An 18,803-nucleotide genomic window follows, 5' to 3' on the forward strand; every position below is an offset into this window, starting at 1 on the left:
GACATGTGTCTATTTAAAATGCATATATACCTTTCACCCATATACTCGGCTAAGAAGCAGTCACACCAGGAAGTATAAACATATTAGTTTATTACACAGAAACAAAAGACAGTGGGTATATGAGTGTTGCTTTGGACAGCAAGTTTTACAGTTATGTAGGCGGCCAATATGATTCATAGTCACACACCTTAGTCTCAAAAAGAGTTCCCAGCTATCCAAAAACCTGGAGCGTGAGAAACAGATTCACACTAAAGAGAAATTAAAGAAATTAAATTAAGAGTCAAAGTGTAACTGATCTTATGAGCAAGTGTAGTGCAAAGTCAAGAATTTGAGATCTGTGCCTTCTGACAGGCCACATTCACAACCATACATTTAAAGCAGTGATACAACTTTAAACAGTCATGGCTTCCCACAAATAATTCTGGGAGCTACAGTTTGTTAAGGGTCCTAAGAATTGTTAGGAGAATCCTATTTCCCACGCACAGCTATGATCCCCAGTGTTTCCTATGGGAAAATAAATAATGAATAATAATTTTATTATTTATACCCCACCCATCTGGCTGGGTTTCCCCAGCCACTCTGGGCAGCTTATAGAAGAAGAGGAGGAGTTTGGATTTGATTTCCTGCTTTATCACTACCCTATGGAGTCTCAAAGTGGCTAACAATCTCTTTTTCCTTACTTTCCCACAACAAACACTCTGTGAGGCAAGCAAGGCTGAGAGACTTCAGAGAAGTGTGACTGGCCCAAGGTCACCCAGCAGCTGCATGTGGAGGAGCAGGGACTTGAACCCGGTTTACCAGATTACAAGTCGTCTGCTCTTAACCACTACACTGCATATATTGGACTACACTGCATATATACAGTGGTACCTCGGGTTACATACGCTTCAGGTTACATACGCTTCAGGTTACAGACTCCGCTAACCCAGAAATAGTACCTTGGGTTAAGAACTTTGCTTCAGGATGAGAACAGAAATCGTGCTCCGGTGGCGCGGCAGCAGCAGGAGGCCCCATTAGCTAAAGTGGTGCTTCAGGTTAAGAACAGTTTCAGGTTAAGAACGGACCTCCAGAACGTATTAAGTTCTTAACCCAAGGTACCACTGTATATGCATTAGATATAGCATATCTAAAAAATAATAAAAACATCAAGCATTGAAAACCTCCCGATACAGGGCTGCCTTCAGATGTCTTCTAAAGGTTCTGTAATTCTTTATCTCCTTTACATCTGAAGGGAGGGCATTCCACAGGAAGGGTGCCACTACCGAAAAGGCCCTCTGCCTGCTTCTCTGTAACTTTGCTTCTTGCAGTGAGGGAACCAGCAGAAGGCCCTTGGAGGAGGACCTCAGCATCTCGGCTGAGCGATGGGGGTGGAGATGCTCCTTCAGGCATACTGGGCCGAGACCATTTAGAAAAAGCCATGACTGTTTTAAGTCATACTTTAAATGTATGGTGTGAAGTCACCTTGTGCTCTTCCTCAGAATCCTACACCAGCAAGGAAACAGATCTCTCACCTGTTCCTTTGGTCTGCAGTCAAGCAAAGGTAAGTAGCAAAGGAAGAGTGGTTGAAGCTGTTGCTTGGGGTTTAAGTATACTTCGATCAAACCTAACTTCTATGGGAAGGGAAGGGGCTTACCTAGTGAGTAACAGAACACCAAAACCTTTGAACTGTTGTTTGTACATATCTTCTGGTTTACTACTACCTTCCTGAGACACAAGTTTGAAATGAAGAGGACACAACCTTTAACCTTACAGTTCCTGGATCATAAATTTAATCTTAAAAGAGATAATTGTCTGTATGAAATCTGGTTCCTACTTATAGAAGGTTTATGACTAGATATTTCTAGCCTAAGCAAAGTTAGGTTCATATTGTTACAAAGTTTAAGGTAAGAATTCACATACCGGTAACTTGTTGCTGTAATAAGAGTCCACAAGCATGTTTTATTTTTATAACAGGTTTGAAAATTCAGAAAGAAAATTGTCCTTTGAACATCTTACCAAAAATGGAGTGATCTATTCATGATCACAAAACTGGCTTACAATTTAGAAGTGTCTGGTCAATAAAGGTGCTAAACATGTTTCTGTGACAGAGAGTGACAATCATATATTCCCAGTGCTCAGTCCTTCAGTTTTTAAAATATTTTCTTTTCTGCTATGAACTTTTATGAACGGTTATGAACAGGTGTGTTCTGCAATAAGGTCATTTCAGTGAACATTAACATGACTGTTATTTACACAGCAGAAAGGGTGTTCCTTGTTTTAATCAAAGCAGTGTGACATAATCAAAAGTGAAGTGAGACCATTTAAACCTCCTTGGCTCATCTGTAGATTTTTCTTTTTAAAATCCTGCATGTCTGTCTAAGCAGGAACAAGCCCTAGAGGAAAATGATAACCACCACACTAAGGGCATGAACACATGACTGCAGTGAAAAATCAGAGTGACTCAGGAAACTCTGAAAGAAGTGCCTTCATATTCCCCTGAGCTAAAGATACGTATTATCAAAACAAAGAATGTATTGTAGTCATTTATTATTTATTTATCATTTTTATAGTATGCCCTTCATCCAAAGGTTGTAGGGTGGAAATGCATAAAATTAAAACCAGAAGTTAAACAGTAATATTTAAACAAGCCAACATAAATTATGTGTTAAAAAAACAGCAGCAGCAATTTTTAAAAATCGAGTCCAGTGTACCTCACCCTTCCCCAAAAGCCTGAGCAAAGAGATGCCTCTTCACCCAACGAAAAAGCAAGAGCAATGTCATGGTGAGATGCAGTTCAGAAGAGAGGTCCTTCCAGAGGCAGGGAGCCAGTACTAAGAAAGCACACTTAGTCCCCACCCCATGGATCTCACTGGGTGAGGAGATCACTACCAGGGCTTCCACTAGAGATATTTGCGCACAGGCAGGGTGATACGTTCTTTAAGAAACTCGGGATTTAAGTTTGTCACAACCCTTGAATCCAGCAGCAATCCAAACACAAGAGTCAGAGGCTGCTGAGGCATCAGATGAGGAAACCAAGTTGAAGGCTCTGACTGGAGGTCAGGAGAGCACTGCACCCAAGGAGGCCAGATAGGAGCCGTCAGAAGAATATCCAGGACCATCAGAGACACTAGGTGTTGAGGCAAGATTCTGGCAGGCACCTTCCATTCAGCCTGGGGAACCAAATGGCTCCCACAGTACCTCAGTGCTCCAGCAGGACAGGGTGCTCACAAGGCAGAAGGTGATCGAAGGGTGGAGAAGGGCAGATTAGAGGGCTGGTCCTTTAAGAATCTGAAGACTCTTAAAGTGGGCAAAAAGGTAGTCTGGAGGCAGAGGCTTAGAAGGCTCCAGTCTGTTCTCGGCTTCTTTCAGAAGTTCAGAACAAGTCACCGACTCAGGTCTATCAGTGGTCCTGCAACCTGCCTTGCTCCATGGGAGTGGGTGTCAGAGCAAAACACAACAAATGTAATCTACTGCAGACTGCTTTCTCTGCTACACTAATGTTTCTTTCACAAAGACACTGTGCTTTCTACCCACCCACCCCGCAAAAAAATTCCATTTTCTACATGAGGGCCCTAGCTCCTTGTGCCTACACTGCCATTGAAGTTATAAAATCACTACCCTGAAGTCTGAAGTCAAACAGTTCTTGTGATTGTCTTTCAGAAAGGCCATGAAACCCAGCTCTTTCCCAAAAGTCTCTGACAAAGTGGGCATTTCTGATTCTGCAAGAATGCACCACTTTTGGCTGCTGCCATTTATGTAATTTTAAATTGTGTTTTGTTAATATTGTGTTATTTTATTGGAAGTAATCTCAAACTTTTTAAAAGAAAGATACAAATGTTCTAAATGTGTGTGTGTGTGTGTCTGTGTCAAATAGTTATACACAGAGATTACCTTTGCTAAATTATTTCTCCAGCTATAGAGGTTTGGCAACAGTGTATCTGACATTGCTCAAGAATTCTGAGAAACTAAAAAAAACAGTGTAGTTTTGAAGTCAGTAGTTAAAAGCAATGGTTTAGAAACATTCAGTCCATCATCTTGAATCAAAATGGCATCCAATCATACCCAAACATAGAACAAAATCTGCTCCTTGATCACAGACATCATCAGGCCAAATTTGGTAATGATGGTTTAAAAGGTGTCCAAATGCATAGAGAACAGATGAATGGAAAAACTACTTTCTGAAACAAATAGATACAAGAACTGAGAGAATCTTTGTCACAGAAATTTGGCAACATCCCTTCCCTTCCCGCCCCACCCCCAAAAATACAGAAGGAAAAAAATAATTACACTTACTTAGTCCTCTCTCCTTCTATATTTATCCAAATTACAGTGCAAGTAAGGGGGGACTTTATTAACTAATTCTGAAATATTTTATCATGCTTTAAAAGCTGCTTCTTTTCTACATATATTGTAATTCCTCTTCTGACACAAACACTAACATTAGAGTTTAGTGGTTTACACAAGATAGCAGCTTTGTAAATGATCTGAAATTCATTAAAAATTGGCCATGTTTCTCAGTGTTTGAATAAGGATAACCAATTGTTTACAAAAACCTAATTAGTTTAATTAGGTATTGTATTGATGTTTGGCACCTTAGGATGCAAAATCCTTTGCCAGATAATGGATTCCACACTTTCAGCAAGCATGCCTTGCTTAGAATGAGAAGTCCCCAAGGAACACTGCTATTTCTGCCAAAGTATGTGGACATAAAAGAGTTTTCAGACAAAAACCGTTGGCTATTCTTTATCTGAGGCTGCATAATTTCACATGAGCTATCACAGGCATCTAATAATCCTAAGAGCCTATGCTTTATTTGTACATGGTGTGCAAATTGCTCTCCTGAGCAATTGCTCTCCTGAGCACTGAAAGGATGACCCTTTTTACAAAAAGTGCAAAGATTTTCCAGATAGCTTCTCCACAAGCAGCTTAAAAACCACCCTATCAGAGAGTTAGCTACCATCACCTGCTGAATAAAGAGCAGTTCAACTCTACCATGGTTAAAAGGCCCAAGGTGTGATGTGAGATAATATCGGTTGTACAGACTCCCCTTTGATCAAACCACACAAGCTGTACTTTAAACAAATGTTTGTTTTATTAACAGAATATATGGAATATCTAGAACATGAAATTGTATTAAACAAAAAAAAAAAAGTTACTTCTCATTTCTAAACTTTCCCTACTGATGAATATAGCAGACATGGATCAGCCTAAAATCATCAATCTTTCCTTCTTCCCTCCTGGCAGATGACCAGCATAAACTTCAGGCAGTTGAAGACTCTGAACACAGGACTCGGTTAACCCTTTGTAGTTTTTTGTGCAATGCCAAAATTTGACACCCCGTACTCCATCCAAAAGCATATTTGTGGCGTTCCCAAGGCTCCACGCCCAGTGCGACCAAACTGATCGTGCACCCCTAAATCTGCCTCTGATACCTGCATTTAGATCAGGAATGGCAGATAAGAAACCTACTTAGTGATATTTTGGTTTGTTGTTATTTGCACTAGTATAGAAGATAATATGGAATTCCTTTGTTGTCACGTCTCTTTCGTCCATAATTATTGCTGCTCTAGCCACCTCCAGATTCCTCTGCCTGAATCCTGTTTAAATTTTTTTTGTTAGATTAAGGGTTCAGGTGGAAACGACAACAATCTTAACTCGGAGAGACATCAAAATGGCAGTGATGCTTGGTCTTTCCTATGCTTAGTCAAGCACAAGTCGCGTAGCTGCTCCCATGCACTATAATACAGGATTAGTTTCTCCGTTATTTATGCACTATAAATAAATCCATAAATCTCATTCACAAATCAAAACATGGAGGCTGCATTATATTTAACCGAGGAATATTGAACAGGTGACAAAATTCATTCTGCTCACATTGAACTAGCATTATTTTCCTCCCCTGATCTTCCTTATTAAAACCATAATTAACTTTCTTTCAAGAAAATGGAACCAATCAAGCTCATTCGGCGCCTAATGAGTACCTTTTGTTCTTGACCGTGACTGAGCAGCTCTGCACTCCCGAGCGCGGCCGATTTATTGAAAAATGCATTACATGGGATTAAACTGGATTTCCTCCTTTTTAAATCTACGCTGGCAGATCCGGCGCGCAAGCCAGCTGCATCTCCTCTCCGCCGCGGACTTAGGTTTCCCAGGGAGCCTTTGATTCTGCTATTCCGGTAACAGACTGGAGCGGGGAGGGAGGGAGGCTTCTCCGGGGGAATCCCTCCCGCCGCCCCCTCCCTTTGCTTTGGGATCAAGTACTTAAGGACACGGCAGGGGGGTGGTGAGGGGGAAGAAGAAGAGGAAGGCGCGCGGGTGGCACAATCGTCACAGTTTGCGGGGGGGGCGGGTTGATCGTGAGCCGAGATGACAAGGAGGGAGGCGGCGGGGGCAGAGGAGCGAGCAGGCGAGGCGGAGATGAAGGGGCGGAGAGCGGAGCGGTGATGAATTGGAAAGATGACACGAGGCCCGGGATGCGTATATTTTGCTGCGGCGGCGGCGGCTGCATGACTCCACGACGTCAGCAGCAGCCCCGGAGCCGCGGCGCGTCACGGTGGTCTCCCCCTCCATCGTGCCGGGGTCTACGGGAGTAGGGCTGCCACCGCCAGACGCGGAGCTCAGCGGGCAACTCACGGTCACAGCAGCGACGTGCGCGCTCGGTTGTTCCCGCGGCCGCGAACGAGAGGAACGTCTTCCCAGCACCGAGGGAGAAGAGAGGCGCCGCGCCGCGCCGGGCTCCGAGCTGGATCGCGACCCGTCGCGTCTGCAAGCCGGCCAAGGTGAGCCCCGCAGCCCAGCCCCGAGGTAGCGGGAAAGGTGCCCAGGCGCGCCATGGCGCCGCCGGAGAGCCGGCTGTAGCCGCCGTGAACGGAGGCTCCTGCCCGACGGCCCCCTCCGAGGAGAGCGCCCCGCCACTGCCGCCGCCATGGACAAGGCCGGCTCCGTGCACGCGTCGGTGCCCACGCCGCCGCCGCGCCTCTACCTCCCGCGCAACTTCAGCTGCAGCGCCTGCCTCTACGGCAGCCTAGCCGACCAGTGCAAGGGGGGCTGCAGCCCGGAGCCCGAGCCCGTCGAGGGGCCGCTGTCGTCGTCGTCTCCGCCGCCCTGCTCCTCGCCGCCGCCGCCCTCCCCGCCGGTGACCCCAGAGGCGGCGGCAGCGGCTGTCGCCCCCCCGAAGCCGCCCCCGCTGCCCGCCCCTCGCTCCCCGTCGCCGCCGACCTCTCCTCCGCCCGCCTCGCCCTCTTCCCGCGGCCGGGAGCCCACGCTGCCGTCGGTGCCTCCCAGCCCGACCCTCCGGCGCCGGGCCAAGTCTCTGCCCACGCCGGGCGAGCGGGGCTTACGGCCGGCGCTGCAGCAGAGCCCGTCCCGCCGCAAGACGGTGCGCTTCGCCGACTCGCTGGGCCTGGAGCTGATCGCCGTGCGCCACTTCTGCCAGGCCGACGTGCCCCGGGTGCCGCCGGCGCCGCTGGCCGCCTCGCCTTTCCCGCTGCCGCCGCGCGCCGCCGACCTGCTCAAGACGCGCAAGCCGCCGTCGCTGGGCGAGCTGGAGCCGGTGCTCTTCGGGCCGCCGGCGCCCGTGCTGGAGCCGCTCTTCCCGCCGCAGCCGGGCGCCAGCGCGGGCTTCGCCGAGCGCGTCCGGCAGCACAAGGTGAGGCTGGAGTGGGTGCGCCCCGAGGCGTCGGGGCTGCGCGGCGCCGTGCGCGTCCTCAACGTGGCCTACGAGAAGCAAGTGTCGGTGCGCTACACGCTCAACCGCTGGGCCAGCTGCAACGAGGTGCCCGCCGCCTACCTGCCGCCGCCGCCCAACGGCCACAGCGACCGCTTCGCCTTCCACCTGCCCGTGGGCGCGGGCACCACGCTGCTGGAGTTCGCCGTGCGCTACCGCGTGGCCGACGCCGAGTACTGGGACAACAACGACGGCCACAACTACCGGCTGCGCGCCAGGCAGAGGCCGGCGGCCGCCTCGGGCCACGAGCCGGGCGCCGGCGCCTGGATCCACTTCATCTGAGGAAGGAGGCGCGCCGGCCGCCCCGCCGAGGTTCTCCGACGGCTCGAGGGGCCTCCTCTCCACCTTGCCGGAGAGCAGCAGGCTCCTTTCCCTCAACGGATATGGCGACACCCAGGAGAGTTTCTTTTAGGATAGGGCGCATGGTCGGACGTGAGGACCGAGGAGGAAAATGACCCGTCGTTAAAGGCAGAGCCGTGGGGTGGCTCTTCTCTCTTACGCTCATCTTTCCTTATGGCCAGTGGATGTGGAAAACAAGAGTCCAAAAGTCCCCTTTCCAAATTAACCTCCATTGGATTGCAATAGGTAATAGCTTTGTTTGTTTGTGGCTCACTTTATCCATCTCCAACCACCTTTGAGTTGCCCTCCAACCAGCCTTGATCAAATCTCTCTTGGCAAGGAGGCTTGCGGTTCTAATTAGATATTTAACGGGAGGTAAGCACCATGACAACTCCAGCTTAGTACTCACGCAGAGCAATCTCTGGGTATAGTAACACCTAGTACTGCAATGAAGGCAGGCATGATGGAATGCTCCTGTATTTAAAATAAGAAATCTCTCCACCATGAAAATTGGCATGTCAGAGAGACATGCTAGTTTTCTGTGTGTAGGGATTTTAAAAAGACACTCCCATCATATGAGACATTCCTGCAGTTTGAGGCTGTCCAGCCCAGACATAGGTTAGCTTCCTCAGTGAGGAGTACAGTAGGTGACATACATTAGACCATAAACGGAGAACTCACTGTAGAAACTCACTCACTGCATTTTGCTTAGGTGTAGAATCTTCTCCCATATCTGGATCACGGAGAACCAGCCTGCAACTTGCAGCAAGAGCTGGCTGTTCTCAGTGCTGATTGGCTGAAAGCTAAGTGACATCACTAGCCCACATTTCCCCTTTTCGCTGAAATAGGTTTTCAGCAAGAAAAAGAAACAAATCTGCTCCTCTTTTTAAAAAGAGGAGGAAAGAGGGAGTGAATGTACGTTTAAGCCAATCAATGTGCAAGCAGTGTCTTTCAAAAGATGTCAGGTAGCCTGCCTGAAGCAGTGGGAAAGGGCAATGCAGATTACTGAATCAGTACAATTGATTTGTCTGCATCTCGAATGGGGGAGGAGGGGTGAGCCAGGCTCAAGCTGCTGGGGGGGGGGGTTGGGGAACACACATGATCTGCACGTCCACTTGTATCGCCTAGTGAAATGTGTTTAGGTCTGGGTGGTTTCAGTTCACCATGATGTGAGAAGAATCTGCACAGAAACCCCAGTCTGTAGGGATGTGGTCTGTTCATTGCTAGAATTCAGCAGACCACAGCGCTGCTCTCTCAGTTCCACTGAGGGTTTTGTATGTGTCTGCTCTTGAGAGGTTATCCAGTGAGGTTTCTTTCCAGATCAGGGAAGACCACCTGACTTGCTCAAGCCCCACAGCCTTCTCTTCCTCAAGCTGGTCTGGACCACGAGACCTTGTCTCCTGTTCTCATGCGGGTACCTTCTCCTCTGCCGTTCTTCACTTGCTGTGTCTTGAATTGTAAGATGTTCCCTTATTTATATACACCATCAGATGATATTTTCAAAATTGTGTGTTTCCAGGTTAAATACAGATGGTTTATATTTTATATTTTGAGAAATATATTGGGGGGAGGGGAGGAGCTGTTTCAAGCTTCCGTCAGAGGAACAACTTGCAGGCAAAGTACAGGAAAGTAGTGTTGTAATAACTTGCAAGGGCAACGATTTCTTACACTGTAAGCTTCTTCCTTTTTTCTGTTATGAAACAGCTGCTTGCAGTATAACAACCTAGGATATTACACCAGACTGTAACAGAGTGACAAGTTGTGTAAACCAGTGGCTTGATACTATTTTTGACTACGTGTTTGGAGCAGAACTGGAAAATGATTTCCAATTCCTAAGTGTGTTACCGTTTTTAGGTGCTAGAATCAAATTTTGAGGCACTGGCGCTGCAGATGGCTGAATAATTATTTCAAATTTCTAAGTGCTTAGGCTACCTGAGATTGTCCCAATTGTGACTGAAAAAGCAAACAACTGTTCTGATATGACACCTAAGGGAAATGGTGAAAAAAGCATACAGACTAACCTGCTTTTTGGCTGTACTTGCAACCTGGGCCTATGTATATGTGTTCTGATGCAAGGGCATTGAGGCTTAGTCTCAAGTCAGTGTGTATGCAGACTTAGGCCAAGAATTTGAAAATGAAAGCATGAGTGCTCTAACAGTTCTGCTGATTCCAAATGACTAGAGATTCATGTATAAATCCTGTACCCAACCGATGGTGTTATGTCTTCCTCTTAGCTTGAACACTTGTCCACAGGAATCTGATGCTGGCACTCTGGGAACTGAATGTTTTCCTGAGCTCTCTCAGGACTGGCACCTAACAGTTTGGGTAACTGCTTACGAATTTGAAATATTTTTTCCAGCCTTGCTTTCCGGATCAGCCTATTAAAAGTCCACTGAAACTTAGGTGTTCTCTTTGCGTGTACATCAGTCTTTGGCTTCATCAAAATGTGCACTCTTGGTGAGCAACTGGTATTCCTGTAAAGATGTCTTTGAGTTATTCTGTCACTGCTGAAGCTTCTGTATGCTGTGAACCAGTATTATCATGAAATGCATGCAGTATAGCCATGTTTAAGTTGGATGGGAAACAATGGCTGTGTCTACACATAACAGTAAACCATGATTTAGTGCTACATGGATATGAGTCTCTATGAGCCAGAGTGAAGCATCATGCTTTTGCACTCTTCCACCCCTGCGGTTGGAAGGAGCAGTTCTATCAAGTTTAGATTTGCTTTAAAAAACAAAAACAAAAAAATTGGCTTAGCTTTATGTACCAACCAAGAATATTGGTCATGAAACTTGCTTGTTTATTTGTTGTAAAGCAGGGTCCCTGGTTTGTACATAACACTGAACTAAGTTTCTGTGGAGGCAAAACAAAACTCAGCAAAAGTCCTTCCACCTGTGTGGGAGAAGAAGAGACATGGTGGAAGAATAGGATGAGGACAAAATCCAATTCCTTTCTCATTTCAAGGAGAACATACCTCATCTGTACTTTGCACAACAATCTGTGAATCGAAATGCAGCCATCCTTTGAAATTCACACTTCAATGAATTTTGCAGAACAGTTCCCCAGACAAGTAATGTGAACAAAAATGCACATACTAGGGTAAAGTACATCTGTTAATGAGAATAACATAGAATGTATTATAGCAGGAGATTGAAAGAAAGCACTGTCAACATACTTGCTCATCCGTAGGGGAGAGTGCACAAATCCATCATTTCGCTCGGGCTCATGACGTTTCTTCCACATAGTGCTAAAGCCATGTTTATGTGTTACTTGTGAACTGGACAGGGGAGTATAACACTCAAACCACAGGTCCAAGTTATGTGGATACATGGGGGGGAAAGTCTTGACATTTGGAAAACAGAGTGAAAAGGAATTGAATTAGAATTTTCTTTAGGCAAGGGCTTTCCCATCAGATGCCAGATACTCTAGTCTATTCCCCTCTAGAAATTAGACTCAGAATCTTTCTATTTGTTTTTAGTTATGTGTGGAAGGACACATAGAAGAAATACTGTGTTGAATTTTCATTCCCCCCCCCCCTCAGTACAGTACAGAGGTGGTGCAGATGTTTCTTTTATGAAAACCCTATTATGGGGAACCTTTGGCCCTCCAGATGGTGTTGAACTTCAACACCCTTCAGCCTTGATTATTGGCCATGTTGGCTGCGGTTGATAGGAGAGAGAGCTCAGCAACATCTGGAGAGTCAAATGTTCCCCACCCCTGCCCTATATCTTATCAGGGATGTGATGAGTTGTAATCCTGTTGACTCAAGTGAGATTGCTCGTTCTTCGGGGTGAATCATGTGTGCTTTTCTGAAGAAAAGAGGCCTTATCTTGATTGTTATTCAGGTGTGTTGCAAGATGGTGAATACATTTAAGTGAGAACTTAAACCTCACTTTAAGTCCATTGACTTAGCTGCAATGGACATTGGTTGTGTTGACTTTATTCCCTTATCAAAATCCCTCCCACAATGGATGGGCACAAAATATATCCACAAATAGAGCCTGGGCCACTGACGCTGTCAAGAGGGAGAATAATCCACTGAGGAATTTTCCTGTTTCACTCCTCAGAGATGCCGGAGACATTTCAGCGGGGCTGAACTCTCCAGCGGATTGTGGCCTGGGTCTTTTTGTGTTTGTTTATTTATTTATTTATGTTTGGGTCACTTCTTTGCGCCTTAAGACAAGAGAGCAAAATTAATGGAATCTTTTAATGGAATGTCATTCAGATTTATTTATTTTTGCAAGCCATCTCCTTTCTTTTCTCCTTGGAACTTCTTCAGCCCTTATTCAGTGCAACTCACTAGCTATTCCTCATGGAGGGAGAGTTGCTTGGCCTTTGACCAAGTCGGCACCACTTCTGATGATGCAGCAGCCATGCATGGCGACCCAAGAGATGCCAAGCGATTCTGCTTGCCCTGGACTGCAGAAAAAGTCAACCACATGACAGGCTGCTGTGTTAGCTCTGTGGTAGAGCATCTGCTTGGCATGCAGAAGGCCTCTAGTCCACAGCATCTTCAGGAAGGGCTGGGACCCTTGTGTGAAACCCTGGAGAGCCACTGCTGGTCATTGTGGATGGTCGTGGGCTGGATGAACTAATGATATGACTCAACCTAAGGCAGCTTCCTATGCTCCTAGGCTATAAGAATAAATAAGTTTGTAAATATTCCTTATGCTGCTATTTTTGAAACTCACCTTTGACTGCTGCCTGTTCATATCAGGACCAACGTTCTTAGGAAGGGAGGGCTTTTGGCTTAATGTAAGTTTTTAAGCAGAAAAAAACCTACACATGGTACAAATAATTTGCAGTTATGAGAGGCATATAAAGCAACTTGTAAAGGCAAAATATATTCTAGTAGTTTGAGCATGGCCACATCTTTGGAGCTCTTTTGAAAAACAGCCGTTCTCACAGCTGTTGCTTTGGGTAGGAAGACTGAATGCAGAATCGCAGCACTGCACCAGTCAGCTAATGCCCAGCAAATAACAATCATGCTTCATGCTTCATGCCACTGTTTTAAATTCTGTGTTTCTAAAGGGTATCCTTGCAGCAGCATTGCCGCCTTTTTTTGTTTTGTGCCTGTGCCTTTAACGCCAATAAGAAATTAAGCAAGTGGTACAGTTCCTGGCATGGCAGCAGTCTGTTTCTGAGGGGTGGGGGGCAGTTGAACAAGATATTCTCAGTGAGCCCCCTTCTCTACTTCTTCACCGCAGTTGCACTGCCCATTCAGTTGCAGCTCCCTCTTGACCCAGTGTATACCATATTGGAAGGGGCATGCAGGAGTTCCTGTTCATTCCCTTTGCTCTAGTCAGTGCCAGCAACAAGCAGCAACAGCAAGGAGAATACAGAGGCTGAGCCTTCCAATGGGACATGGGCACTAGTAAATGCCCAGTGATATCCTATCCTGATGAAATGATAGGAACAGCTTGACTGCTTAATTTCTCTGAACCTGGCCACCTCTGAAGGCTCAGGAGCAACACTAGGAAGGGGGCGGAAAGGTTGCACTATTTGAGAGCTGTGTGCTGCTGCTTGTGTACAGTATCTCTCCAATGCTTACAGTAGCTTTCCAAATGTTAGTGGATTTATGTGTGCATGATAATATGTGGAGCAAGCCTAGAAACAAATATTCTTTTGAGATACTTGGCTTTTGGTCCAGCACATGCTTTAAGCTTGTGTGCTAACTGTATTCCGAGGGGGTGGCAGTGCTTTTCCTCCCCTCCCCTTTTTCTTCCAGAAAGAATCCTCGGACCACTTAGGTTGCTCGAGTTACTTAATCTGGATTGGGTCTCTTGATCTCCCAGCGATCTTTTTTTAGTAAGTGAGCTGGTAGGGCTGATTTCATACTCAAACATGCTCTGAGCCCATGCTTATATTTTTAAGCCTACATGCAAACATTTTCAGGTTCGGGTTCCCAGCATGTAAATTGCAAGCAGCAGTTTTCCAAGAGAATATTTGGAAAACGACTTAAAGTAACAGCTAGCTACAGTCTGTATTTGTTCAAGTGCAGGGCAGCAGGCAGGGAACTGCTGCAGATCTGTGCTTTACTTTCCAGACAAGGAGACCAAAGCTGGCCGACAACATTAATACTTAGCAATCCCATATATTGTATCAGTGACACGATCTATTATTTGTATACAGAGCATTAGTAAAATAGTTTCTTTTAAGCACTGCTAAGAACCCTGTAACACTGACGAGGAGCACTTTTAAAAACAAATTCTGTGTGTGTTTGTGTGTATGTATATCGCTGCAGTCTGTATGTAGTCAAATGCTTACAAGAGGTTGCTGCCTAGCACTGTGATAGATAAATGAGCTAGAACTCAATGGTGTTACCTACAGAGCAGCAAGCAGCACTTTTCTGTATATTGACAGCTTTTCAAGGAGCTGCACTTAAACCTGGTTTTGTTGACTGTAACTTCTGTGGACCCAGGTACGAGCCAGTTATTCATGTGAACCAAATGTGTACAGTACTCTCATAAATCAAAGCTATAAAGCTATATATTGCCAAGGTAGAGTCTAATATATATATATATATATAATAGATCTATATATTTTTCCCCTGGGAGGAAACATGAGTGTTTTTAAATGCAATATATTTTTAGAGAAACTGTCTGCTGTATCTGTCTTAATCTTAACACAAACCAGCGCACGCCAATCATCCTTTCCTCATAGCATTAGAATGTCTTCCTCCAAAGAAGAATGTTGAGCAGTGATTTGAATCTGTGAAACCCTTTAGCTTCCTTGGAAGCTTATAAGGGGTTCCTCCATGAAGAGGAAGCAATAGCGGGCAAGCTTCCCAGATAAAGACAGCTTGTTCACCATGACTAATCTTCACTCACACAGCATAGAGCCTCTGAGGAATGCTGGGTATGTTGCTCAGCCCGTGAGGGGCAGCAGTGAGGGCCAGAATATCTGGATAGGAGAGAGCTGTCAGGCCAGGATTTTGAGATCTCAAACCACAGGTGCAATTGGTTCACACAGTGTGAAGTAATGCACTTTGCTTCTAAAGTGGACTTCCATTAAGTCCAGAGTCTGAAATTACCTAACTGCACCACTGCTGGTGACGACTGAATGTGTGGGTGCCCTAGAGAATGTTCCAGAATCCTTTTGTAGCCAAGTGGGGGCTCTGTAATAGACGGCCGCGAGATGTGCCATATTGAAGGTGGAATGTTTGAAATCCATGGGTTTAGCAGGTAGCCGAAGTGTGTGCGTCTCCTCATTGTAGATGCTTTGTAGTTTAGCTTTTGTGTTCATAAGCTTACTGCCAGCGTATTGATGTAGCTTTATGAAATGTGCCATGTCTTATTGAAATGTGCAATATTTCGCCTGGTTCCTTTCATCCATATAGAAAACCTTTAGTAACGCTCTCAACAAATACAGCACTCAGGTAAAGATTTTAGCTGCTCCTTTTTAAACTAAATGTGTTGTCAACCCATGAGCACTGCTTTTAAAAGAGTGATTAAAATGTAGAGTGCCCCCTCTCTACCTCCCTATATAAATTATGCTCTTTAACATGAGCTTCTCTTAGCTATGTAAAAGTGATTTGAGAGTTCCTGCTCTTGCACCCCTATGCTGTTTATCGAAAGGGGAGCTACCCAGTTGCTTTTGCTCATAAACTACCGCATGAACAAATGTTTGTTCATGCATAACATTGTTCTTTTATCAGCCAGCTGAAGCATGGATTGATGAGGCTCGCAGGCAAAAATCTGCAAAATCTATATCCTCAAAAAAGAAGTCAACCCACAGTGAATTCAGATTGTTTAGGTGCCTTCTAAGGATAATCACTACAACATTGGATGTGGTCCTTAAATTCTTTTCTTAATTCTTAAAGAATATGTTTTATGGCTTCAGGATGGAGTTTATATCGTAAACACAGAAACTGGACTAGCGTTTTCCCCCATCCTGCTGTCAGAACAATGTCCTTTGGACATTTGAGCCAGTGTTTTCAAAAGCCCAATAGGCTTTTAAACTTTTGCTTTTATTGTAGTGAAAGATGTAGCGGTGAGAAATGTCTTTTTGTGCATCTCTATAAACCACATTCATATATTGAGCATAAAAAATAATAATATAGCGTAATATATATTTGCACAACTCTTATGCAGATGTATTTTTACACACACACACATATGTAATCAAATCTTAGGTTTTTTTTATGGGGTTGATTCTGTGCAGAGTTTATTTTACAAATGTGTTGTAGTCTTACGCTGCATTGGCACTCCCGGGTGGGTATTATTTCTCTTGCACATTTTTTAGCATTCACACAAAGAGGAAGTTCTTCTCTGAAGGAATTTGCTTTTACATTTTTAATTGATATGCACGACTCTTATGCAAAACTTGAATAAACTTCTGTCGTAAGTGTATCTTGTGTGCACCCTGTGTGTCGTGGGAAAGGCTGAATCACAAGTCCGTTTGTCACATAGCCCATTGCAAGTGTGGTAGCTGTGATCTTGTCCTTTGTAGCCCTTGGGGAGGAATATTTCTTTAATAATTAGCTTAACTTTCTGTAAAGAGTTCATTACACAAAACCATAAAACATTAGCATTGTCTTGTCATTGACTAAAAGTTAGCATGCAAAAAGAGTAAATGTATTTAGAAATATGGTATGTACACTAGCAGTTCCAAAGAGCATAGGTAAACTTTTCTCCATTTAAACGTAATTTGTGCAACTTTAGAATGCTTGGCCTTTGTTCTAGTTAAACATAGTTCCACAAAACATACCATCTCTAAAAATAAAAGCATATATTTACCAATGCTTTTTCTATGCAATAATCTAGTCACCTTCTGTGTTTCAGTTTTTTTATTTGAAAAAGAGAAGAGAGGACTTGAAAAGGACATGACCCTATTGCAATTAAGCACTTTTAAGACTACAGCTCTGTGCATGTATACTTGGTTCTATTGAACACAGGGAGACATACTCCTAAGTAAACTTGCATACAATTGTACAGCAAGCTGTGTTGTTGAACTTACATTTTAAATTTATTTTCTTGAAGTTGACAAGGGGTTAAGTGTTTCTGTGTTGTGATTCCCTACAGCAAAGGGTTCAGAAAGCTTAATAGCAGCGCAATTAGTCTTAACACTCAAGCAGACACCAGTAGGGTGCTGTAGAAAACTGATTTTTTTTCTCCAGGAAAGTTAAATGAGATCCTTTCTACAATGCAAAATGCATTGTTGCCTTTTTGATAATATGGATTTATAGTCCTATTATATATCCTGTGTGTGTGTGTTTGTGTGTGTACTGTGGATAGTGCTAATGCTAGACAAAAATAATCTGGCAATCATCCACTGTTGTAGCAATGACTAAAATTACTAATTTTAATATTGAACACTTTTATATTGGACAAATAGTTTTTGTTGTTTTTTACTCCGGCCTCACAGGCTAAGTCTTGCAAGCCTATCCCAAGGTTACAAAAGTGTATTTGACAGACAAAGCTAAGGTTGTGATCCTGTACTCAGTTACCTGGCTGCAGGTAAGCCTCATTGGACTCAAAGGGGCTTCCTTATGGGTACACAGGTATTGGGGTTGCCCTGTGAATTTTTCTGATCCAGTCCCATGCCCACAGCAGCTATAAGTTCTGGTGAAGTAAGTGGGATGTCATTCTGAACATACATCCATAGGATTGGACCGCAAAGCTTTGTTTCATTTCCATAAACACAGTAATTTGGTTCTGGGGTTGAGGACAACATTCTGCTTTTTGAAACCAAACTAGCCTAGTTTAAAGTAGTTATCTCACTAGTCATCATAGCACTGAAATCCTGTGCAGGTCTACTCAAGAGTGGGTCCTCTAGGGCTTACTCCCAGGTAAGTGTGTACAGGAGCACGTTCAGTCCTGAAGCTACTATTCATTTCAGCAGGATTTGCACAGAAAAGCCTCTGGGTGGGTTATGCCCAAATTACTAGCTCTTGGAGAAGAGTCCTTATTTAGCAACATGTTCCTGTTGTGATAGTATAACTTTTTTTGTTATTTATTTCCACACATCTTGACTTTCTTCAAAGTTATTTCTTAACTGCTGGATGCAAACTGGTATCTGAATTCTGTAATGTTTGTACTTGAGATGTTGTTTGGTTTGTAGTTTTTTTCTGATTAATATTACTGGTATTATTTTGGTTTAAAAAAAATACTTCATGTCATTTGATATTAATGCCTTCTACTCTTTCTGAAGCCAGTGAATACAAATGTAATATATCTTGCCTTATGACAACATTACATATCTTGTCTACCTAAAGCATTAGCCAGTCACTGGTTGTACTATTATGGTGAAAAGTAGAATTTATAAATGTGTCATTACTAATTGTCATTAAACTTGAATGGTGCAAAATGGGAGTGTGATCCTGAGAAAATATCTGTTCTGTATGCGTTCTACGTTCATGGGTAACATCTATATTTAGCCTTTCTCGCTAACGTATCCATTCAAAAACTTTCTAGATGGAAGGCAGAGGTTCTCTTGGTCAGAATTTCTAAAGCAGGCATGGGGAACCTCAGCCCCAGAGGCTGAATGTATATCCCACTCACTGAAGACCAGTAGTGTGCTGTGTCTGACAACTGGTTCTAGTCTGATGTCCGTCTAAGGGTGAAACTATATGCTACGCTTAATGCATCGTGTGCAGCTATATCTTCATTTGGTCTTAATTATATCCTCCAGACCTCAGCACAGGGACAGAGGAGGGCTAACCTTTCTCAACCACAACAGCATCCGGAAAATTGCTCTCCCAGGGCAACTATGAGGGAGAGTTTTTTCTTCTCCTTTAAATATTCCATTTGTGGTC

The 18,803-nt window shown here is 44.4% G+C and overlaps 1 protein-coding gene across 1 annotated transcript; it reads left to right on the forward strand.

Moving 5' to 3' along the window:
- The first annotated feature begins 6,376 nt into the window (after positions 1 to 6,376).
- Positions 6,377 to 18,360, forward strand: LOC114601943 (protein phosphatase 1 regulatory subunit 3E-like). The gene is made up of 2 exons (XM_077931731.1): positions 6,377 to 8,290; positions 9,365 to 18,360. Exon 1 carries the CDS (start codon positions 6,905 to 6,907, stop codon positions 7,985 to 7,987), a length of 1,083 nt encoding a protein of 360 aa, XP_077787857.1. The 5' UTR covers positions 6,377 to 6,904; the 3' UTR covers positions 7,988 to 8,290; positions 9,365 to 18,360.
- The last annotated feature ends 443 nt before the right edge of the window (positions 18,361 to 18,803 follow it).

The sequence above is a fragment of the Podarcis muralis genome, chromosome 7, assembly GCF_964188315.1.
Source record: "Podarcis muralis chromosome 7, rPodMur119.hap1.1, whole genome shotgun sequence".
Classification (NCBI taxonomy): domain Eukaryota; kingdom Metazoa; phylum Chordata; class Lepidosauria; order Squamata; family Lacertidae; genus Podarcis; species Podarcis muralis.

Bases quoted from the DNA above. Each gene is read 5' to 3' on its own strand.
- LOC114601943 (XM_077931731.1), top strand. From the start codon at position 6,905: ATGGACAAGGCCGGCTCCGTGCACGCGTCGGTGCCCACGCCGCCGCCG.